At 43.6% G+C, this 24,349-nt stretch overlaps 1 protein-coding gene across 1 annotated transcript; it reads right to left on the bottom strand.

Annotated features, from left to right (window-relative positions):
* Window positions 1-15,289: 15,289 nt before the first annotated feature.
* Window positions 15,290-22,936, bottom strand: UBTF (upstream binding transcription factor). The gene is made up of 19 exons (XM_044297883.1): window positions 22,676-22,936; window positions 22,410-22,585; window positions 21,658-21,741; window positions 21,394-21,549; window positions 21,223-21,287; window positions 21,024-21,144; window positions 20,833-20,943; window positions 20,278-20,408; window positions 19,755-19,896; window positions 19,246-19,287; window positions 19,048-19,155; window positions 18,818-18,940; window positions 18,615-18,725; window positions 18,159-18,247; window positions 17,674-17,863; window positions 17,457-17,504; window positions 17,293-17,361; window positions 16,887-17,021; window positions 15,290-16,801 (listed from the first exon to the last, which is right to left on the bottom strand). Exons 1-19 carry the CDS (start codon window positions 22,728-22,730, stop codon window positions 16,685-16,687), a joined length of 2,073 nt encoding a protein of 690 aa, XP_044153818.1. The 5' UTR covers window positions 22,731-22,936; the 3' UTR covers window positions 15,290-16,684.
* Between the last annotated feature and the right edge of the window lie 1,413 nt (window positions 22,937-24,349).

Here is a 24,349-nt window from a genome sequence, read left to right as displayed (position 1 = left end):
GTTAGATTTGTGGAGAGAGAAACATCCAGGGTCTGTAGAGTACTCCTGTTTCACTCCCTCTTGTGGAGCATTATCCAGGATCGATTACATGTTTGGTTCCCCTGACTTATACTTAGAACTATCAACTATATCTCATGGCCCCCAAGGTGTGTCTGACCATGCACCCATAATAGCACAGTTCAATGTTCCACGTGTACTCAGCCCTCGCTTGAAAACGAGAATACATTGATTCTGGCTCACCCCCCTGACGGATCAAGATAGGATCCCAGACCAATTACAAATATTCCTAGAGATACATGACGTAGATACGAATACCTTGCTACTGTGGGATACGTGTCTGTGTCAAGGAAGCCGTGTTAGTGTCTGTGTCAAGGAAGCCGAGGCAAGGTTTGTCTCGGATCCTTCTGAAGCAAATAGACAGAATTATGGGATAGTACGCACCCAGTTTTTAAAATATTTACAGATCAGACATGCCCTTCAGGAACAATTTAGGGATGGAAACAGGGCCATTTCCTCTTATCCTTTAATCGGGGTCATTAAATCACAGGGACCTACAGGTATAATATCTGCACTCTATACGTACCTGTTAGTAACCATATGTCATCACAACCCATACTAGCCAAGGCCAGGTGGAAAGGGAATATTCCCCATCTTTCAGAAGAGGATTGGGCTGAAGCGATGGAGGCGGTTACCAATGTGTCTCCCTCTGTCAATAATAGACTCATTCAGTTATTTATGCTACATCGCAGTTACTTAACTCCCACTAGACTGCACAAGATCGGGAAAAATGCCCCAACCCAGTTGTCCAAGATGCTCTCATGATAATGCCGATTTTTGCCACATGATGTGGGAATGCAGACACATTAGATCATATTGGCAGGAAGTGCTTGGGGTACTTTCATCACTGGGCATAGGCCCAATACCATTATGTCCTAAGGTATGTTTGCTGGGTATTTTGGACAATGATGGTTGGTCCCATTACAATAAAATATTCCTGAGCGAAACTCTGTTTCTAGCCCGTAAGGTAATTGCTCTTAAATGGATGGCAGATGATCTACCTACACTAGGGACTTGGAAAAGAATGGTGAATCAAGTAATACCTCTTGAAAATGTAATATTTATGCACAGGAAATGCCCTGACAAACTCCAGAAAGTATCGGGTCTCTGGTGTGATTCATCTTTAACCACTTCATCTAGATCTGCGATCTCCATTGGTCCTTAAATTTGTCATAACACTCAAACCTCACACGTTATAATTGTATTAGCTCAATTTAGTGTATTCTTGCTGTATATGTGAAGAAACATTGATTTGCTTTTATACATCAACTTGCCTAAGTACAAATGATACCTTTGTATTACAAGATATTGTATACTGCATACTCTTGATTTATGTCCACCTGATTGTACCACAATCATGCCTTGTAACTCTTTTTCAATAAAACGAGTTTAAAAAAAAAAATACTTTGGTTAAACACTATTGCTTTAGCCTAACCACCTCTGCAGATCTACAGTTTGGCCAAAAAGTTCTGCAGGTGATATCCCACCCTACTTAATATTTGTTAGTTCACATCGTGGCCATCATGGTGGATAAAATGGAAAAACCGTAATTAGTCTTACCGGTAATTCTGTTTCCTTGAATCCACCATGGGTAGTACACATACTATAGTTCATCTACCTTTGTAAAACACTGAGGGGGTGGAGGCTATTTAAACTCTCTCTTTGTGTTTCTGCCCCTACAGAGGTCAAGGGTCATCTCTTATTGTGGCTGTCATGGTGGATTCAAGGAAACGGAATTACCGGTAAGACCAATTACGGTTTTTGAAAGCGTGAAACTTTTTGTCTCAGGGCATTTATCTTTTCTTCTTGGAGAAAGGATGAATGTTATTTTGAATCTAAGAAAGTTCCTAGAAACCTTATTCTTGTTTGGGGAAGAAGACAGGATTTTATTAGGTTTATCACCCATCCGTTCCTCTGAGAAAAAACGGTCTACATCGTGCTCCATTTGGCTTCGGGAATCTGCCACTATTAAGAAATTGTCTAAGGTATTATTATTAAGCCTTCCTTAGATGACCTACCATTTCTATAACAAGCTTGGTGAATACTCAGGGGGCTGATGAAATGCCGAACGGAAGGGCTGTAAACTGAAAATAAAGTATGCATCCTGTTAGATCAAATCTTAGATACCTCTGAGACTGTCCCTGTATCGGGACATGGTAATAAGCGTCCTTTAAATCGATTGTGCTGATCAACGCATTCTGTTTTATTAAAGGGATGGTAGAGTTCAGGGACTCCATCTTGAATTTCCTGTACAAAATACGGTATGTTTGTTTAGATGTTTTAGGTTTATTATAGTCCAGTACGATCCGTCTGGTTTTGGCACCAGGATCAGATTTGAGTAATAACCAAGCTTTTCCTGAGATGGCGGAACCTGAACAATCACCCCTAGTTTTAGAAAGTCTAGGATTCCCTTCCACATTTTTCCCAGGGATGATTTTGACCTGTGAGATGTGATCAATATCCTGTATTTATTGGGGGAAGAGACGAGAACAATATTCAGAACCCAAGGATTTGATGTTATTTTCCTCCACAGGGATGAGAAGTCTCTTAGTCCTCACCCAATCATGGCATCATTGTTTGTCGTTAGACTTGTTCTGGGGATTGAGGAGAAATCCTCTTCCTCTACCACTTTGTGGTACCTCCACCGACCCGTTTTCCCTCTTGCCCGTATGATCTTTCTTGACCATAAGGGCGAAAGTAAAATCTCCTTTTCTGAGTTTTCTCCTCTGGAAAACCTTTTTTCTTATCCGTTGCTTTTTCAAGTACCTTGTCCAGAACTGGGCCAAAGACATATTCTCCAGAAAAAGCAATTAAACACAATTTCATTTTAGATGCTTTATCCCCAGACCAGGACTTTATCCACAAAGCCCTCCTGGCTGTATTTGAGAGGGCTGAATCTTTAACAGAGACTCTTACTGTTTCTGCTGGAGTGTCCACTAGAAAAGCTGTGGCTGATTTTAGTAAGAGTACCTAATCTATTATTTCTTCCCTTGGGGTCTTATTTTTTAGATGATTTTCCAGCTCATCGAGCCACAAATACATATGGCTACTGATGATGGTGCTATGTTGGTCTTTAACCACCTCAGCTCCCCTAGCTTAAACCCCCTTAATGACCAGACCACTTTTTACAATTCTGCACTACACTACTTTCGCGGTTTATTGCTCGGTCATACAACTTACCACCCAAATGAATTTTACCTCCTTTTCTTCTCACTAATAGAGCTTTCATTTGGTGGTATTTCATTGCTGCTGACATTTTTACTTTTTTTGTTATTAATCGAAATTTACAGATTTTTTTTGCAAAAAAATGACATTTTTCACTTTCAGTTGTAACATTTTTTAAATAAAGCTACATTTCTATATAACATTTTCTCTAAATTTATTGTTCTACATGTCTTTGATAACAAAAAATGCAATAAGTGTATATTTATTGGTTTGCGCAAAAGTTATAGCGTTTACAAACTATGGTACAAAAATGTGAATTTCCGCATTTTGAAGCAGCTCTGACTTTCTGAGCACCTGTCATGTTTCCTGAGGTTCTACAATGGCCAGACAGTAGAAACACCCCACAAATGACCCCATTTCGGAAAGTAGACACCCTAAGGTATTCGCTGATGGGCATATTGAGTTCATAGAAGTTTTTATTTTTTGTCACAAGTTAGCGGAAAATTATGTTGTTGTTTTTTTTCTTACAAAGTCTCATATTCCACTAACTTCCATGAACTCAATATGCCCATCACAAAATACCTTGGGGTGTCTTTCCAAAATGGGGTCACTTGTGGGGTATTTATACTGCCCTGGCATTTTAGGGGCCCTAATGCGTGAGAAGTAGTTTGAAATCCAAATGTGTAAAAATTGCCCTGTGAAATCCTAAAGGTGCTCTTTAGAATTTGGCCCCCTTTGCCCACCTAGGCTGCAAAAAAGTGTCACACATGTGGTATCTTCGTACTCAGAAGAAGTAGGGCAATGTGTTTTGGGGTGTATTTTTACATATACCCATGCAGGGTGAGAGAAATATCTCTCTAAAAGTCAACTTTTCCCATTTTTTTATAGAAAAGTTGTCATTTTAGAGAGATATTTCTCTCACCCAGCATGGGTATATGTAAAAAGACACCCCAAAACACATTGCCCTACTTCTTCTGAGTACGGCGATACCACATGTGTGACACTTTTTTGCAGCCTAGGTGGGCAAATGGGCCCAAAGTCTAAAGAGCACCTTTAGGATTTCACAGGGCATTTTTTACACATTTGGATTTCAAACTACTTCTCACGCATTAGGGCCCCTAAAATGCCAGGGCAGTATAAATACCCCACAAGTGACCCCATTTTGGAAAGAAGACACCCTAAGGTATTTGCTGATGGGCATAGTGAGTTCATAGAAGTTTTTATTTTTTGTCACAAGTTAGCGGAAAATAATGATTTTTTTTCTTACAAAGTCTCATATTCCACTAACTTGTGACAAAAAATTAAAACTTCCATGAACTCACTATGCCCATCACGAAATACCTTGGGGTGTCTTCTTTCCAAAATGGGGTCACTTGTGGGGTATTTATACTGCCCTGGCATTTTAGGGGCCCTAATGCGTGAGTAGTTTGAAATCCAAATGTGTAAAAAATGCCCTGTGAAATCCTAAAGGTGGTCTTTAGAATTTGGGCCCCTTTGCCCACCTAGGCTGCAAAGAAGTGTCAAACATGTGGTATCGCAGTACTCAGAAGTAGGGCAATGTGTTTTGGGGTGTATTTTTACATATACCCATGCTGGGTGAGAGGAATATCTCTCTAAAAGTCAACTTTTCTCATTTTTTTTATACAAAGTTGTCATTTTATAGAGATATTTCTCTCACCCAGCATGGGTATATGTAAAAAGACACCCCAAAACACATTGCCCAACTTCTCCTGAGTACGGCGATACCACGTGTGACACTTTTTTGCAGCCTAGGTGCGCAAAGGGGCACAAATTCCTTTTAGGAGGGCATTTTTAGACATTTGGATTCCAGACTTCGTCTAACGCTTTAGGGCCCCTAAAATGCCAGGGCAGTATAAATACCCCACATGTGACCCCATTTTGGAAAGAAGACACCCCAAGGTATTTCGTGATGGGCATATTGAGTTCATGGAAGTTTTTTTTTTTTTGTCACAAGTTAGTGGAATATGAGACTTTGTAAGAAAAAAAACACAAAAAAACATCATTTTCCGCTAACTTGTGACAAAAAATAAAAACTTCTATGAACTCACTATGCCTATCAGCGTATACCTTAGGGTGTCTTCTTTCCAAAATGGGGTCATTTGTGGGGTGTTTGTACTGCCCTGGCATTTGAGGGTCTCCGCAATTATTAAATGTATGGCCAGCATTAGGAGTTTCTGCTATACTCCTTATATTGAGCATACGGGTAATGAGATTATTATTTTTTCCGTTCAGCCTATGGGCTGAAATAAAAAATGAACGGCACAGATTTCTTCATTCGCATCGATCAACGTGGATGAAAAAATCTCTGCCAAAAAAAATAAAAAAGGAGGGGAAAGGCGTCTGCCAGGACATAGGAGCTCCGCCCAACATCCAAACCCACTCAGCTAGTATGCCCTGGCAAACCCGATTTCTCCATTCACATCAATCGATGTGGATGAATAAATCATTGCCGTTTTTTTTATTTTATATACAAAGTGTTTGCGAAAGCATATGAACACCGCCCCTCAGCTCATAAGCCTCGGCAAATGTATCTTTTTTACCGCAGAGGAGAAATCTCGTCTTGCAGCGCCGCATACACCGACTTTTGTGTAATCTGACAGCAGCGCAATGCTTCTGTCAGAATGCACATCAGTGCTGCAGCTAGTCAATCGGTTGGTCCACCTAGAAGGTAAAAAAACAAAAACAAAAAAAAAAACAGGCCGCAACGCAATAAATTTATTAACATTAACTTTATAATAACATTTGAACAGAACATTAACTTTTATAAACTTTATTGAACTTTTGGAACAGAACATTAACTTTTTTGCTTACCAGTGATTTTTTTTTGTTTTGCTTTTTTTACCTTTATAGGACAAACCTCTCCTTCCCCATGGGACAATGTGCAAATCGCCCAGAGATGCGAAGTACATTATGCACTTTGTCCCAGGTGAAAGGAGAGGTTTGCAGCAGCTGTGAGTGAAAGGGCCCTAAGAGCTCTGTGTGCCTGTCCTGTGTCACGCAATCCCTATGCTAATAGTGTACCTGTGTGTGGTACTTCCAGAAACACTCCCCTAAGCATAGGGCAGGGTGGTCAGGGCAGTCAGGACAGAAATAGCGGGTGTCACGCCTTATTCCACTCCTGCTACAGACACAACATCTTTTTCGGGGTGGCGCTTGGGTTGAGGTACCAGCAACGACATTTGGGAAATGTCACTCATGTTTACGGCTCACTACACTGGTGGATGGGGCCACGGAACCTCCTGGATACAGGAGGTTCTTGATGATCTCTTCTGGAAATTTGAGGAAGGATCCTGTTCTCGCAGCCTTACTGTAGAGAACAAAACTATTATACAGAGCCAACTGAATTAAATATACAGACACCTTTCTATTCTCTTCAATATATTTATTAATGATCTTGTAGAAGGCTTGCATAGTAAAATATAAATTTTCGCAGATGACACTAAACTGTGTAAAGTAATTAACACTGAAGAGGACAGTATACTACTACAGAGCGATCTGGATAAATTGGAGGCTTGGGCAGATAAGGTTTAACACTGACAAATGTAACGTTATGCACATGGGAAGGAATAATACAAGTCACCCGTACATACTAAATGGTAAAACACTCGGTAACACTGACATGGAAAAGGATCTAGGAATTTTAATAAACAGCAAACTAAGCTGCAAAAAACAGTGTCAGGCAGCTGCTGCCAAGGCCAATAAGATAATGGGTTGCATCAAAAGGGGCATAGATGCCCGTGATGAGAACATAGTCCTACCACTTTACAAATCATTAGTCAGACCACACATGGAGTACTGTGTACAGTTCTGGGCTCTAGTGAACAAAGCAGACATAGCAGAGCTGGAGAGGGTCTAGACGAGGGCAACTAAAGTAATAACTGGAATGGGGCAACTACAGTACCCTGAAAGATTATCAAAATTAGGGTTATTCACTTTAGAAAAAAGACGACTGAGAGGAGATCTAATTAATATGTATAAATATATCAGGGGACAGTACAGAGATCTATCCCATCATCTATTCATTCCCAGGACAGTGACGAGGGGACATCCTCTACGTCTGGAGGAAAGAAGGTTTGTACACAAACATAGAAGAGGATTCTTTACGGTAAGAGCAGTGAGACTATGGAACTCTCTGCCTGAGGAGGTGGTGATGGTGAGTACAATAAAGGAATTCAAGAGGGGCCTGGATGTATTTCTGGAGTGTAATAATATTACAGGATATAGCTACTAGAGAGAGATCGTTGATCCAGGGAGTTATTCTGATTGCCTGATTGGAGTTGGGAAGGAATTTTTTATTAGTTTTTTTTTGCCTTCCTCTGGATCAACTTGCAGGATAACAAGCCGAACTGGATGGACAAATGTCTTTTTTCGGCCTTATGTACTATGTTACCTTCTTATACCAGAATCTGGTGCGGCGGGACACTAAATAAGGAGCCAACATCTGGTCATTGAAGTCCACCCCTCCCATGAGCAAATTATAGTCGTGGACCGAGAGGGGCTTTTCAATGACACTGGTTGCTCGTTCAATTTGTATTGTTGTGTCTGCGTGAATGGAGGAGAGCATGTAAACGTCACGCTTGTCTCTCCATTTCACTGCGAGCAGTTCTTCGTTACACAAGGCAGCCCTCTCCCCCCTTACAAGACGGGTGGTAACGAGCCGTTGGGGGAAGCCCCGGCGACTAGGTCGCTCGGTGCCACAGCAGCCAATCTGTTCTAAAAACAAATGCATGAAGAGGGGCACGTTTGTGTAAAAATTGTCCACATAAAGATGGTACCCTGTGGCGGAACCCGCCTCGCCACTGGGCATTGGAGAGGACTGGCTACCCGCCTCCTACCTGCTGACTATGGCCCCTGGTGATTTGGTACGTTTGAATGCAATATTTGGGCATGTGCTATTTTATATTGCTGCTACTGGCCCTTTGATGGCCATCCGTGGACATGTCTGACTTTTAGGAGCAATGCCCCTTTAAGACTGTGTAGCAGATTGCATTCAGGCTGTCTTAAATACTATGCATGTTATTATGTGTTCAGTTGAATTGTATATGTGTATTCCAGGGTTCAAGTTAGTCCATTACGTTTGATAATTGTATTTTGTGGATTGCGTCTGAGACAATGCTATTGTGTTGGTAATTACGTCTCAGACAATGCTCATTGTGTTTTGTTTATTGCGTTACAGACAGAGGGAAGGGGATTTTGTGTACAATTGCTGGGAAGGTTTAAATACTGTAGATACATATGATTGGCTGTGGGTGGTACCTTGCTGGAAGAGGTGTATAAATCAATGCTTGTGTTAAAATAAAGTAGTTCCTGTTTTAAACCTCAAGGTGAAGTGTCGTCTCATCCTTGGGGGAGGATTAATTGCATGCTGTCCCAGTTTGACTGCTAGGAGTGAAAACCTATTTGTATGGTTCCTATTCAACTGCCTACAGCATTCATTGCTGGGAGAGGATTTATATGCTGGTTCGGTGATTGTGGTGTCTGCCAGAGTGCTTGGAAGCCTCAGGAAAACGCTAGGCGCATCCGTAAACGGAGGTACTCGGTCGGGGTGCCAGGAGATCCGTTACATTGGTGGCAAGCGGTGGGATGGCGTCCTAGTGCGAGGAGAAGCAGCTCAGAGACACCGGTAACGTGTGGAGTTACAAATTGAGGGCAAACGCTAGCACTCGTGCAGCGCCCCTGGGAGCAGAGGTATCCAGCGACTTGGAGCAGACAAGTATGGAAGACTCTGAAGATGACTGGCTGGCCGAGGTGAGGCAGCGAGTGGACCAGTATGGAGATAATGTGTCCATGGATATATGCCAGGCCATCTGGAACCAGGTCACAGCCAAGCGACACGCAAGGATGGAACGAGAATTCCGACTGGCGAAAGAGAGAGAAATTGCCCAGCAGAAGGAGTGTTACAGCAGCCGAGCAGAGGCTGCATCCGAGGAGGTAAGCCGTTTCCCCTTGAGGCGGCCAGAGGAACCCGAAGTAGGGGTCCTCATAGACTGGTCCTGTGAGGAACCACAACAGGCAGGTGGAGACGGGACCGAGGTCTCTCCACCGGGATGCTGGGCAGCTGGCCCAGACCCTCAGCAGCAGCCGGAGTTGCCAGGTGTGGACGCAGGTGGTCCTTACTCGCAAATGTTGAGGGACCTCACAGACTGGTCCTGGGAAGACCCACAGATGGCAGGTGGAGATGGGAACGAGATCTCTCTACCGGCCCTACAGGGATACTGGGCAGCCGGCCCAGATCTCCAACTCCAGCAGCAGTACCAGGAGGAGGAGGTAAGCAACTCCTCCCCTCCACAGCCAACTCCAAACCAGGTACTGGGGTCAGTAGAGGAGTCGTTAGCCCCCTCTGGCCCCCTCCCAGCAGAAGAGCTGGCATCTGGGCAGAGCGCCGCTGGCCTCTGCCCTACTTGTCCCCTTACTACCCAGCAGGACTGTACTCCAGTCCCTCCAGCAGAAGAGCTGGCATCAGGGCAGAGAGCCGCTAGCCTCTGCTCCACCGACCCCCTTGTTACAGGGCTGGCTTGTACCCCCCTCGCCCCAGCAGAAGTGCTGGCATCAGTGCAGAGCACCGCTGGCCGCTGTTCCCCAAGTAGCCCCAGCGGTTTGCCTAGCACACCAAGGGGAGACAGCAAGCCCCACAACAGTGCAGATGGGACCGTAGTCTCTGTACCTGCACCACTGGAGATATGGACAGTCTGTCCTGGTCCACAACAACAGGACAATGTATTGGAAGGAGAGGCAGTCTGTTTTCCCCTACAACAAGGGAGGATGTCGCAGAGAGAGGAGCCTGTTACCCCTTCCCCCCAGCAACAGCTTTTTTCAACCAGGGGAGAGGGCACCCTGGTTACCTTCCCCCCAAGTCATGGATCTACAACTGGGAACAAGTGGCAGGGGGCCATAGGGACAACTACACCCTTGGAGAACGGCCGGCTGACTATCAGAGCCCCAGACCGCCTGGAGGTCTGGAGTCTGGATAGTCTCAATGGGAAAGGGGAGAAATGTGGCGGAACCCGCCTCGCCACTGGGCATTGGAGAGGACTGGCTACCCGCCTCCTACCTGCTGACTATGGCCCCTGGTGATTTGGTACGTTTGAATGCAATATTTGGGCATGTGCTATTTTATATTGCTGCTACTGGCCCTTTGATGGCCATCCGTGGACATGTCTGACTTTTAGGAGCAATGCCCCTTTAAGACTGTGTAGCAGATTGCATTCAGGCTGTCTTAAATACTATGCATGTTATTATGTGTTCAGTTGAATTGTATATGTGTATTCCAGGGTTCAAGTTAGTCCATTACGTTTGATAATTGTATTTTGTGGATTGCGTCTGAGACAATGCTATTGTGTTGGTAATTACGTCTCAGACAATGCTCATTGTGTTTTGTTTATTGCGTTACAGACAGAGGGAAGGGGATTTTGTGTACAATTGCTGGGAAGGTTTAAATACTGTAGATACATATGATTGGCTGTGGGTGGTACCTTGCTGGAAGAGGTGTATAAATCAATGCTTGTGTTAAAATAAAGTAGTTCCTGTTTTAAACCTCAAGGTGAAGTGTCGTCTCATCCTTGGGGGAGGATTAATTGCATGCTGTCCCAGTTTGACTGCTAGGAGTGAAAACCTATTTGTATGGTTCCTATTCAACTGCCTACAGCATTCATTGCTGGGAGAGGATTTATATGCTGGTTCGGTGATTGTGGTGTCTGCCAGAGTGCTTGGAAGCCTCAGGAAAACGCTAGGCGCATCCGTAAACGGAGGTACTCGGTCGGGGTGCCAGGAGATCCGTTACATACCCCTTGCCAAATAAGGGTGACACCAAGTCCCAGACTGTCTTCCCACTGCTCCCCAGGTAGTCAGGGCAACCGACCGGCTCCAGGGTTTGATCTTTACCCTCATAGACACGAAATTTGTGCGTATAGCCTGTGGCCCTTTCACAGAGCCTATACAATTTGACCCCATACCGAGCGCGCTTGCTTGGGATGTATTGTTTGAAGCCAAGGCACCCAGTAAAATGTATAAGGGACTCGACTATGCAGATGTTTTGCTTAGGGGTATACAAATCGGCAAATTTGGTGTTAAGGTGGTCTATGAGGGGCCGAATTTTGCGGAGCCGGTCAAAAGCTGGGTGGCCTCTGGGACGAGAGGTGCTGTTGTCACTAAAGTGCAGGAAACGCAGGATTGTCTCAAATCGTGTCCTGGACATGGCAGCAGAGAATATGGGCATGTGATGAATTGAGTTCGTGGACCAATATGACCGCAATTTATGCTTTTTTGTTAGGCCCAGAAAAGTTTTAAATTCGGAAACTTGGACGGGTTTCCACCGGAAAGATTGGGCATAAAAGCTTCCCGGGTTGGTGGCTATAAATTGAGTGGCATACTGATTTGTTTCTGCCACGACTAAGTCCAAGAGCTCCGCAGTCAAGAACAGCTGGGCGGTGAAAGGGGGGAACTACTGGTGCAGCTGAAGTTAGGGGCTACCAATCAGGGTTTTCCAGCACCTCAGGGACCCTAGGGGCTTTATGGGCCTGTCTGTGCTGTGGCTGCGACGGGGGAACTACTGCACGTGCCACCGTACCAGCTTCAACTGCCCTTCTGGTGCTCGCCACTTCACCATGTTGTATGGCAGTGCTGGTACTAGGTCCAGGATGGGCTGCGCTGCTGGTGTATGCCTCACCACGTAATCGGACAGCGTCAGCCCCACTCTGCTGCCCTTGAAGTGGATCCTGCGCAACCTGTGGTCTAGCAACACGGGGCCGGGTACGCCTGGTGGTATCAGGGACCTCAACCTCATCGTCCGAACTTTGGGTCAGACTGCCACTGCTTTCTATAGGTTCATATTCTGACCCGCTGGATTAGTCATATGAGGGTTCCCATTCCTCATCCGACTGGGTCAGAAGCCTGTAGGCCTCTTCAGAAGAATAACCCTTATTTGCCATTTGGTCAACTAAATTTAGGGGGTATTCCTTGAGACTACCCAAGAAAAAAAGCAAGCCTGTCTTACAAATGGGAGGCTAGCGAAGTACCGGAAGCCGCTGCGATTGATGAAAAATATCAAAACTGATTTTTTTTAATCGCCTCGCTTGTAAAGTGATTGTGCAGTGATAAAAAAAAAAGTAAATGCGAGGGTGAACGCACGTGTGGGCAACCGATCAGGCCTGATTGGGAAAACACTGCGTTTTGGGTGGAGGGCGAGCTAAGGTGACACTAATACTATTATAGATCTGACTGTGCTCAGTTCTGATCACTTACAGATACTATAAAAGTAGCAATGCTGATTAGCGATACGCTAATCAGCGACTGCGGGGCGGTGGGCGCTAACCACTTAACAAAGGGGCCTAAACTATCCTAAAACCTATATCTGTAAAGAATAAATCAAGGCAACTGGACGTACTGTAGATTTCTTGAAAACGTTTCACTTGTTTATTTCAAGATTCGTACTCGTAGATTTCAAGAAATCTACAGTACGTCCAGTTGCCTTGATTTATTCTTTACAGATATACCATGACCTGGATAAATGAGAACCTTCACAGACATATCCTAAAACCTAACCGTCAATACTAGTGGAAATAGTGGGGGGAAAAAAAGTGACAGTTTACACTGATCACTTTTTTCCCTTTCACTAGTGATTGACAGGGGTGATCAAGGGGTTAATTGGGGTGATGGCGGGTGATCTGGTGCTAAGTGTGTGGTGTCTTGTGTACTTACAGTGATCTGTGCTCCTCTGCTGGGACCAACCGACGAAACGGACCAGCAGAGGAGCACAGAAGCTATTCAACACCTTATATTTATAATATAAGGTATTATATGGCTTTTGATTTGTTTTATTGAAAATCACCAGCCTGCCAGCGATGATCATTGGCTGGCAGGCTGGTGACGAAATACTCCTTGAACTTTTGCCGGCCCGCAATGCGCATGCGCAGGCCGGTTGTGTGCGTAATCTCGCGAGATGACGCACAGATGCGTCGACGAGGAATGAATCGACCGCGATCCTGCGTTAGGCGGTTAAACTAAACATCGCCGCTTCCCAAGATTTCCGCAAGAGGCTTTCTGCCTTTCTTTCCATATGGTCTCTGTGGCTTTTGGACCTCTTCAATGCCCATAGGTCCGCTTTTAACAGGTCACCCATTTACTCAACAGAAAAATAGAATTTTTGGGAATCTTTGACAATCTCTCCTTCCGAAAGGGGATCATCATCATCCCACTGTTTAGAAGCAGCCTCATTCATTGGATTCAGAGGAATGAGCTGCTAATTTTTGTCACTTAAGGGGTTGTGGACCAGGGCTGATAGCTCTTAAAGAAGCCAGGGAAGATTTTACTTCATCACAGATTGTGGTCCTTAATTCGTCCATCATAAATGCATAACTTTTTTGTATACTGGTCTGGCAGTTTAAAACATGAAATGCATTTAATACTCTTTTTGGGCCCTTTCTGAGCATCCTTAGACACCTACTGGTAAGAGAGGAACAATATCACTGTTTATCATATATCTATGTGTGTGTATATATATATATATTTTCATAGTGTGCATAAACATTGATGTACCCCACACATCAATTAGGGCCACAGCCCGAGAAATGATGGTACATAGAATACATCAGCACACACAGTCTGCCCAATATTCTCCATGTGGGGGTCTTACATTCAATGGTGCTGGAGTATTAAGCTCTCTGGCTGCACTTCAGGGCCTGACATCATCCACACCAGACCTCAGATCAGGACCGTTTGTGGCTTACCTGGCCTGCATTTAACTGCAAACCGGCCACTTATGAAGAGCACTTCTGGGAACGCCACCCCGCTGTCCCGGATCGGAAGTGGCGTCAGAGACGGGCGCACTGCACGTGGGATCTCCAGGCATACACCTGCTATTCCCTCCAGGGGAAAGAAAGGTGCGACAGCCCAGGACTGGCATCCAACCAACAGATGCAAGGCCTTTACATCTCCTCTGCCCAGCATTGTTAAAGTACCACCGGCGAACAGGGGAAACATTTACAGGGATTGTATGTAACACAAGGAAGGCCCCAGCCCCTGATGTGCTGCCCTATGAGGGCAGGAACACACTGAGGTGAGTAGTGGGAGGGGGCAACTTAATCTTTCTCTGTTTTCCTGCCCCTACAGAGGTCAATCTCGTTATATGCCGTCATGGTGGTGAAATAGAAAAAAGAATTTAGATTTTGGACAGGATGACCTCTTTAATAAAAAATATTGAAGAGAATAGTGCCCAATACTGACCCATGTGTTACCCAATTGGCAACCAAATCTGAGTATGTACAGTTGATAACCACCGTTTTCTATCACTGAGCCAGTTACTTACCCACATTTTCTCCCAGTCCAAGCATCCTCATTTTATGTACTATGTGGCACAGTATCAAATGCTTTGGAGAAGTCAATATATACGACATTCATTGACTCTCCCCAGTCAAGTCTTGAACTTTTCTCCTCATAGCCACCGATTAAATTAGATAGAACTCCCTGTCATTATAGAGTCCTTAAATATCAGAAATAAGGGTCTGTCTATGACATTACTTTATTTTCTTTTGGACCCAGTGATTTGTCTATATTTAAAATTATATATATATATATATATATATATATAATGTAAAAGGGGGTTATCTTAAGGATAGGTCATCAATATATTATCAGTGGGGGGGTCCCACTCACTGCAACCCTGACAATCAGCTGTTTGAAGCCTCTTCCGTTGGTCAAATGGCCTAGGCACAGTTCAGCCTCTTTCACCTGAACAGGGCTGAGTTTCAATACCAAGCGCAGCTACTATCCAACAGATGGCAATGTGCTTTGTAAGCTGCAAAAAAAAAAAAAAAAACCCACACACACACAACACAACAATCCCTATATATCAGTTTTATTTTTCCAGAGTAAACAGAAAACTCCCCCCCCCCCAATCGCTCTTTTTTGTACAAAACAAAAATAATGAGAACGCACATTTCTTTTAAACTGTCTACACTAAACCAATGATTCTGTTACAAAACACATTTTTTTTTAATTTTCAATTTAACCTAAAAAAAAAACTTTTGTGTTTTAAATATTGTCGTCCATACAGGAAAAAAAGGTCTTATTTTCCTTCTCTCTCTTTTTTTTTTTTTTAACGCACCTCAACATCCTATTTCGTTTATAGTGCTAAAAATGCACTAAGTGTTTTGCCTCTCACTGTGCGTTTGTTTTGCACGGTAAGAATCTACATTTCCCCCAAAAAGAAAAACTTTTACAAAACAAAAAATACTCATAGGGCTTTTTTGTTTCTTAAAACAGACTCCCACCCAAAATGAGAAAAAAAAGGAGGGAGAAAAACAGCTAACTGAATAACGACACTAAAACAGGATAAAACGAAGAAAAAAAAAAAAAGAAAAAGAAAACTCCTTTCTCTAAGAGCTCTTGCACACAAGCGGATGCCGTGCAGGTAATCCACTGCGTGAAAGAGAGCCAAGCCCCGTTCCGAACAGCAGAGACACGGAGCATTAACCTGATTAATAATGCGCCGTGCCTCTGATCTTTTGACTACAAAAATCACAGCGAGATAAAGTTGGCACTGTGATTTTGTAGTAAAAAGGGCAGAGAGGCACAGAGCATTATCAATCATGTCTCAGTGTCTCTGCTGTCCACAATGGGGCTTGGCACTCTTTCACGCAGTGGATTCCACGCATGGGATCCGCTCGTGTGAAAGAGCCCTTAGAGAATGGAGGGGTCAAAAACTTTAACGGTTGGGTGGGATGCTTCGAGGTGTGCCTTGCCTTCAATAAATTTCAGAAGGAACAAATTAAATAAATTGCATGACCACTTTCACGACTATATTTTTTCATTGCTTTCCAGCAAACCACAAAAAATAAAATAAAAATAAAATAATTATATAAAGGAACTTTTCAAATAGTCTCCACTAAAAATGTTCTACTGTTTGTCTACAGCTGCTTTGCAAATCTTTTTCTCCATGATATTCTGGCCCCTTAGACATAACCTCTTCCATCTGTTCCCTACTTCATGCAAATATACGTGATTAAGTAGGGGACAGATGGAAGGGAGTATGACAGCTAGATCAGACTACACAGTGAAAGTTTGTAGACTGTTACTATGGAGACAATTCTTCATAGGTGCTAAAAAGTTCTTTTTTTTTTTTTACATTTTGGATGCACTGGGGAGATAAAGAAAAATGGTTTATGAAGGTGAACATTGCCTTTAAGTAATCAAGTGACATAAGTGGGCATTGCCCGTTTATGTTAACTGACAATACGCCAAAAGGCAAGACAAGTGCAAATGGAGACTGCGGCAAAACACACCAAGATGAGGGAGGATAAAATACTAAACTGCCAAGTCTTCACTTTTTTGTTTCCGTGCAGTCAGTTTCCTTTCAAACTGAAAATTTGCATGTTGGACTCAAGTGTAGGGGGACAGGTGCCCTTAAAATGTCAGATCTGCTTTTTTCACAGCTGGTGGCTCCTCTTCAGTTAGAGTCAGAATCTGAAGAGTCTCCCGAAGAGGATGATGAAGAACTGGAGCCTGACTCATTATCATCTTCATCCTCTTCTTCATCGTCATCATCTTCTTCCTCATCCTCATTCTGCAGTAGAACAACATGAAGGTCATAAAGAGGAATAGGTTGGTAATGCATGTACGCCAAATACAACCATGTATAGTAGGCTCACCTCTTCTGCATCTTCACTATCATCTTCACTGCTAGACTCCGAGGAGTCCCCATCAGAGGAATCCTCTTTGTCCTCGTCATCATCTTCATCCTCGTCTTCATCATCATCATCCTCGTCGTCGTCCTCATCATCATCCTGGAAGAAAGGATGAAGAGCAGCTCAGTTATACTGGTCACCAACAATTTTCTCATACGTAAACTTGCATCTTGGACTTAGGCAAAATGTCTACCTTAAGTCTACATGACCCAAAATCAAAAGATATCTAGACTACAATATGCAAGGCTTACATACACGCTCCTGGACTTGTAAATCTAGTTGAAAAGCATAATCACAAAACTCACTGAAGATCACAAAATACACCCCATTATCCTAAAACAATTTGTACACCACAATGATGATCACTTACTGATTTGCTCTGAGCAGTAGCCTTTGACTTTGGACTAGGTGCTTGGGTTTTCGTTGTACTCTTGCGCTTCTGCAAGACAAAATAAAATACAAAGAAATGGTTCAGTTATGGTACAAACAATCACAAAACAGCAGAACCCATCTAGTCAACACAGTAAAACTTACATAGGCTGTCTGCTCTCTGTATGCTGCCCGATCCTGAGATGATAAACCCTGGAAGTCAAAATAGAAGAAAATTACCCCTTGACGTACAACCAGGAGAATATAAATAAGAATGCACCAAAGGGGAATCCTTAAACAATGTAATGACATGGCATCTCACTATGTAGCCCTAGCCTAAAGATGGTCAACACGTGCAAGCCTTGCTCTATATTCAACTCACCTTCATCCACGTTTCAAGCTGCATGCGGTAGACTCTCTGCTGATCTTCTGCCAGTTTCTTGTAATATTCCTTCTGACTGGGGGAAATCCGCTGCCAGCGGCTGCCAATCTCCACCATGCGCTCTTTCAGGGGGAGATGATTTAGCTCTCCATTTGAGAGGAGCTCCTGTGAGAACTTTTGATAACCATTCCTAAATTAAAAGAAAAATAAAAGCAGCATGAGAGTGGCATTAAGTTTGGTGACACATGTCAATGTTTGATTGTCATTAGTGATGAGTGAAGTTTTGAAAAATTCAATTCGGCAGCTTCTCTAAACTTAGTCAACAAATTAGATTTGTTACAAATTACTTTGTCACAATCTGCTTTTAATTGTATAGAGTGCGCACAATGACAGAGAACAGCTATATGCCTAAAACAGATAGCACATGAGGGATGCTTCAGATGGAAGGAAACGGGAGGTTGAAGAACTCTGGCTTACACACTTACATTGGGGCTTTTTTGGGTTCTCCCTGAAACTTCATCTTCTTTGCAGGGATTGCTGCAGCTGGAGCAGACCTCATATCACTTAGTTCTCTCTAAGATGAAAAATAAAAGCATATTTTTAAGAAGAAACAAAAAACAATACAGATATAGCTGTCTATCTAGCACTTGGCATGAAAGCACACAAGTTTTAAATGGATTGTTCAGATTAAGAAAAACATAGCTCCAGAAACAGCAACGTATCTCTTCACAGGCTGTGTGTAGTACTGCAGTTCAGAACCATTAAAGTGAATAGAGCTGACCTAGCACTGTTCTTGGATGACAGAAACCATGTGTTCCTAGACAAACATTTAAACCCCTTATAACAGCACACTACATCTATCCAGATGGGAAAAAGTCCAGTTAAGTTGTCATACTATCTATAGGCCTTCCAAGAACCTTTATTTTTTTCTTCTCAATTACCTCATATCGTTTCTGGTCCTCAGCCGCTTTTTTAATCCACATGATCTTCTCCTTTTTCTCCATGTTCAACCAAGTGGACTCCATGCTCTTGACAGCTTTAGCTCGGTCATTCTAAAATGTAAATGTCAAGACAATATGGTAAAAACAAACAGCCTTTGAGGGTCACTAGGCTTCCAAACTTTGACCAGCTTGACCCTCCTCACCTTAAACCGGGCCAGGTAGTCACCAATTACACTCTGCTGCCAGATTTCTTCTGCTGTTTTTGGCGTTTCTGGGAGCTTCCCCCTCTCATCTGGAGCCTTCTTCTTCTCTGCTCTGCTCTTTGGCTGCCGAGGATAATAAATTTGTGTCATATTAAAGAACCCTTCAAGTGAAAATATTATGTCTAGCAGTAAGAAACAGCCAAAGACAGAAGAGGTCAAAGAGAACTCACCTTCGTAGAATCCTGAGCAGTCACCTTTGATGCTTGTGAGGGCTTCTTGTTCGCCCCCACCATCTTTTCTTCAGCAAGAACCCTCTTCTGTTGTTCTTCTGGGAGGCTCTGGACAAGTAAAAAGAGTAAGAGATTAGTAACTTTCTCCAGGTGAGTGCCCTTTTTGCATCATAATCCAACATCACCAACACAACTCACCTCAAGAAAACGCACTAACTCCACTTCATATTCTTTCTTTTTCTGCAAAAATAAAAGTTTTTGTCATAAAGGTCATCACCTCAAACTATAAGTACCTTATTAGTAAACTGACAATTAATAGAGAGGATCCAGTTTGAGCACCCTTATCCATTAGACAGAACACATCAACAAGAAATATCTTGCTCTGGAATATTACATGGACATGCCATTGATTTCAGTGGGCAATGTTTAATGCTTCAATACCCCTGTGGTGGAGCTGCAGAGAAAGAACACTTGCTGTCGGGTTCCCCCATAGATTACAGTCAATCGCTGCGGGTCTAAGCTGGAAAGACACCTTGTGATCAGCTTGTGGACATCCCCTTTAAATGGTTTCTTATACAAGGCTCTAATTGTGCAATATGCACAGTATAGAAACATAGATCTCAGTGGATGAGTTCACAGGCTATGTACATGTCCACAGAGCAGCCTCTGGAGACCATATATACCACAGCTATTAGTCATTACAGTACCTGTTCACACTTCTTGTGGTATGCATCTTTTTCTTTCTGAGACAGTAGCTTCCACCGCTGACTGCAGAGGACCATGCGCTCTGTGCTGGGGACGTCCTTCATGTTGGCCATTAGTTCTGCACAGTACATGGAGTAGCAGTTTCTGAGAGTATAAACACACACCATTAAGTTAGATATCATTCAGGCAGAGCTGTTCTGTATAATACACAACGTCCCTATTTCTTGTCATGGTTCCAACTATTCTGACTACAGCAGTTTTTCCAGTACTTTCCAGAAACAGTGAAACTCTTGTCCATGGACTGTGTTTGGTACTGCAGCTAAACATTTGACTGGGGCTAAGCTGCAACAACAGACCTTACCCATGGACAACAGTGGTACTGTTTCTGGCAGTAACCTGTTTTTTTTTCTGATCTCATACAAGTGGTCATTATTCTATGTACAGATACTAGCCTAGAACATGAATACAATCTGTGGTCCAGGACACCACCAGAAACTCCAATGAATGATGTGGAGCACAACTTACGGAGGTGGTTTTGTTGGCCGTCCATCAAACTTGTCTTTGAGCTGACGCTCTGCCTTGGTAAGAGTGGAGCGGGTATTGCCCTCCTCAAGGTTCATTTCTGGATGTTTCTGGATGTACTCCCGCATGATGTCCTGTAGGGTTTAGATAAGAGGTTAGCATACAAAGAAGTGGATGGTCAAGATCATGTTGATGCCATGTCCATTCATCTTCATCAGTTAATTAGAAAACATGGCTGCTTCCTTCCAAAAACAACATTACACCTGTCCACAGGTTGTGTGTTGTATTGCATCTCAGTCTCATTTAATGGCGCTAAACTGCAATACCAGACAACCCTTGGATCCATGCAGAACTGTTTTTTTTAACACATTACTGTGCGACTTTTGCCCTGGTGTGCATTTTAACCTAAGTGTTCCTTTAATTACTCATCAAGGGCCCCTAGTAATTGCATGATGTGAGCATTTATTATCCCCCTCATTGGGTAACAGATACCCTTCAAATTAATCTGAACATTGGAAATTAGCCAAACCCATTCTCTACTGCATGCAAGCCCATCACCTCATATTGCTTTCGCTGTTCCAATGCTTTATGAATCCATTTGAGACGTTTCTTGTCAGGGAGCTGTGACCATTGTTTCCCTAGAGAGTCTTTCACTTCCTTTGTACTAGCCTGAAATTACAGAAGCAGCGTGACAATCTTACTCCTTCCACCAAGAACGGAAAAGCAAACTTGGAAGGTCTTGTACTTACATCAGGCTTTATTTTAAGGTAAACCTTCCTCTCGTGATTGTACCAGAGTTGCTGGGGGGTCTTGGGTTTTTCAGGGACATCTGATTTCTTTGTAGCCTGCATGAGGTCTGGGTGCTCCTCCCTGTGAACATTAGCGAGGATCAGATAGAAGCAACAGATGGTAAAATCAACTATCAAGAGATACATCCACATGACCCACCTGAATTTTGCCAGGTTCCTCTCAAATTCTTGCTTCTCTCTCTGGAAATCCTGAATATATTTTGTCTGGAAAGGAAATGGGATGGATATATTGGGTCAAACCACAGTAACAAATCGGTCCACATCTACCAATGCCCGCCACTTATTTTCTTATCTAGGAACCTTAAAATACCTTCTTTTTCTCTGGTAACTCTTTATACTTTTTGGACAGAATCTTGGTTAGGTCCAGGTTACTCATCTCTGGATGTAACTTAGCGTATTTGGCCCTCTTCTCCATAAAGAAGCGGAAATAGGGTGTGAGGGGCTTCTTGGGGAATTCGGGGTGTTTCTGAAAAGTAATATTAAGGGTTAATATGTCTTGCAACATTGGGGCCATGACTTGGAATTTGAGTAAGTCACCATCAGACCAGCATTTGATGACTACACCGCTACTGACCTTCAGTTTTTTCCCTTTATATGGGTTCTTCACATGTTCTTCTGCATCTACAATTATTTCTGAGAGAGTGCGGAACTTCCTCACCTAAAGGGATACAGGGGGAGTAACAAAGTTTGTTAGTAAAAGGCCTGTAGATATTTATTATACAGAATACTAACTAGCCTGAAGCACATTGCTCCAGAGTCTTAGATTCTACGCTGGCATTATGGGAAGTCATACAGGATGCACAGTGCCTGCTGTTGGAGGCTTACAAAAGGCCTCTAGGTGGCATCTAGCAACCCAACATAACTGATTTCTGATTCTAAACTGCTGTAAATTAGACTAAGAGGAGGAATGTACCATCATCCAGGAAACTGGTGGCCTCCATGAGGTTAGAGATTTCATAGGCATCAGCCACAGGACTGAAATATGTAGACTATAAGGCCTCATGCACACAACTGTAGTTTTGGTCCGCATCCTATGCACATTTTTGTGGATCGGCCGCGGACGTATTAATTTCAATGGGGCAGCAAAAGATGTGGACAGCACAGTGTGCTGTCCGCATCCGTATGTCCATTCTGTGGCCCTGCATAAAAAACAGAACAAAAAGACACACACACAGAACAGGTCCTATTGTCCATTTTTCGGACAACAGGCATTTCTAAGAAAGGGGAGGACATAAGGATCCACAAAATGCATCATGCACACAGCCAGTATTTGTGTTTTGCGGAATGCATGAGGCCTAAACCACATGAGCTGGCACAACATCTCACCTCAGTTGAGATCTCAGTCCACTTCTGACGACACACGGGTCCCGTATAATTCTTAAAGGCCAGCTTGTTCCAGTCTAGATGAGACTCTGTGGTTTTAAACTTTAAATTGTCCTGGCTGGGCAGAATGGTCTTCATGGTTTCCAGGAGAGTGAGCATGTCCTCCTGGGACCAGTTATCTGTCAGGGAACAGAGACAACGTATAGAACAAGGCTGGCGGCCGACTGAAGGAGGAGCTTAGGTTCAAAGCCAAAGTCTACTTTCTTTACCTTGATCACTAATGGCAGTCATGCTGGTTTGTTCGTCGCCAGCTGCTCCGTTCATTCTCTACTGGGCAAAGCCTTAGCACCAAGTCGTCCAGGAGACTCTGTGAGAGGGAAGATGCCAAGTTAGGAGGTGGAGGTAAGGGCACATAACACACCACTATCTGTCTATATCAGGTGTGCACAACGTTTTCTGGTTGAGGGCCACATTGCCAGACTGAACCAACGTCAAGGGCCAAAAATAAAATTTAAAGAGGTATTAACAATTGAAATACTGCATTTATGGCATATTGAACATACAGTATATAACATTAATATCTAGTTACAGTTCCAGGACTCCCATCTAATGGAAGAATTCATGAAAAATACATGTGAGCAGTCAAAAAACAGACACACGTGTCTGTTACCAGATGGTAGGGGGCCGCACAGAATGGTAACAAGGACCACAGGTTGTGCACCCCTGATCTATACAAACCCAAGGGATATTAAGCACCCATGTATCGCCACCATGTGACCACAGCGCCCTCTGCAGGTACACTATGGGTATGTGTGTTATGTTGTACTAGGTGGGCTTTCCAGGACCTTTCATGGTAGAAAATCTTACCCGAACTACAAATATCCTTGATATTCTAGAAGATCTCCAAAAACTGGCACAGCAGAGGGTCTGAGAGCTGGTATGTGACCCCCCCCCCCTTATAATACACAGTGAGGTATAAATATGTGCCCCCCCCAATATAATATACAGTGAGGTATAAGTATGTGTGTGCCCCCCCCCCCCCATATAATATACAGTGAGGTATAAGTATGTGTGTGCCAACACCCCCCCCCCCCATCTCCGGTATAATATACAGTGAGGTATAAGTATGTGTGTGCCAACACCCCCCCCCCCCATCTCCGGTATAATATACAGTGAGGTATAAGTATGTGCCCCCCCCCTCTCCGGTATAATATACAGTGAGGTATAAGTATGTGCCCCCCCCCCCTCTCCGGTATAATATACAGTGAGGTATAAGTATGTGCCCCCCCCCCTCTCCGGTATAATATACAGTGAGGTATAAGTATGTGCCCCCCCCCCCTCTCCGGTATAATATACAGTGAGGTATAAGTATGGTGCCCCCCCCCCTCTCCGGTATATATACAGTGAGGTATAAGTATGTGCCCCCCCCCCCTCTCCGGTATAATATACAGTGAGGTATAAGTATGTGGCCCCCCCTAGACCCCCCCTCCCCCCACCTCTCCGGTATAATATACAGTGAGGTATAAGTATGTGCCCCCCCCCCCTCTCCGGTATAATATACAGTGAGGTATAAGTATGTGCCCCCCCCCCCCTCTCCGGTATAATATACAGTGAGGTATAAGTATGTGCCCCCCCCCCCTCTCCGGTATAATATACAGTGAGGTATAAGTATGTGCCCCCCCCCTCTCGGTATAATATACAGTGATGGTATAAGTATGTGCACCCCCCCTCTCCGGTATAATATACAGTGAGGTATAAGTATGTGCCCCCCCCCTCTCCGGTATAATATACAGTGAGGTATAAGTATGTGCCCCCCCCCTCTCCGGTATAATATACAGTGAGGTATAAGTATGTGCCCCCCCCCCTCTCCGGTATAATATACAGTGAGGTATAAGTATGTGCCCCCCCCCTCCTCCGGTATAATATACAGTGAGGTATAAGTA

The sequence above is a fragment of the Bufo gargarizans genome, chromosome 6 (genome assembly GCF_014858855.1).
Source record: "Bufo gargarizans isolate SCDJY-AF-19 chromosome 6, ASM1485885v1, whole genome shotgun sequence".
In the NCBI taxonomy this organism is placed as follows: domain Eukaryota; kingdom Metazoa; phylum Chordata; class Amphibia; order Anura; family Bufonidae; genus Bufo; species Bufo gargarizans.
Note: the sequence above shows the minus strand (reverse complement) of the source record. Positions and strands in the feature narration are given on the sequence as shown.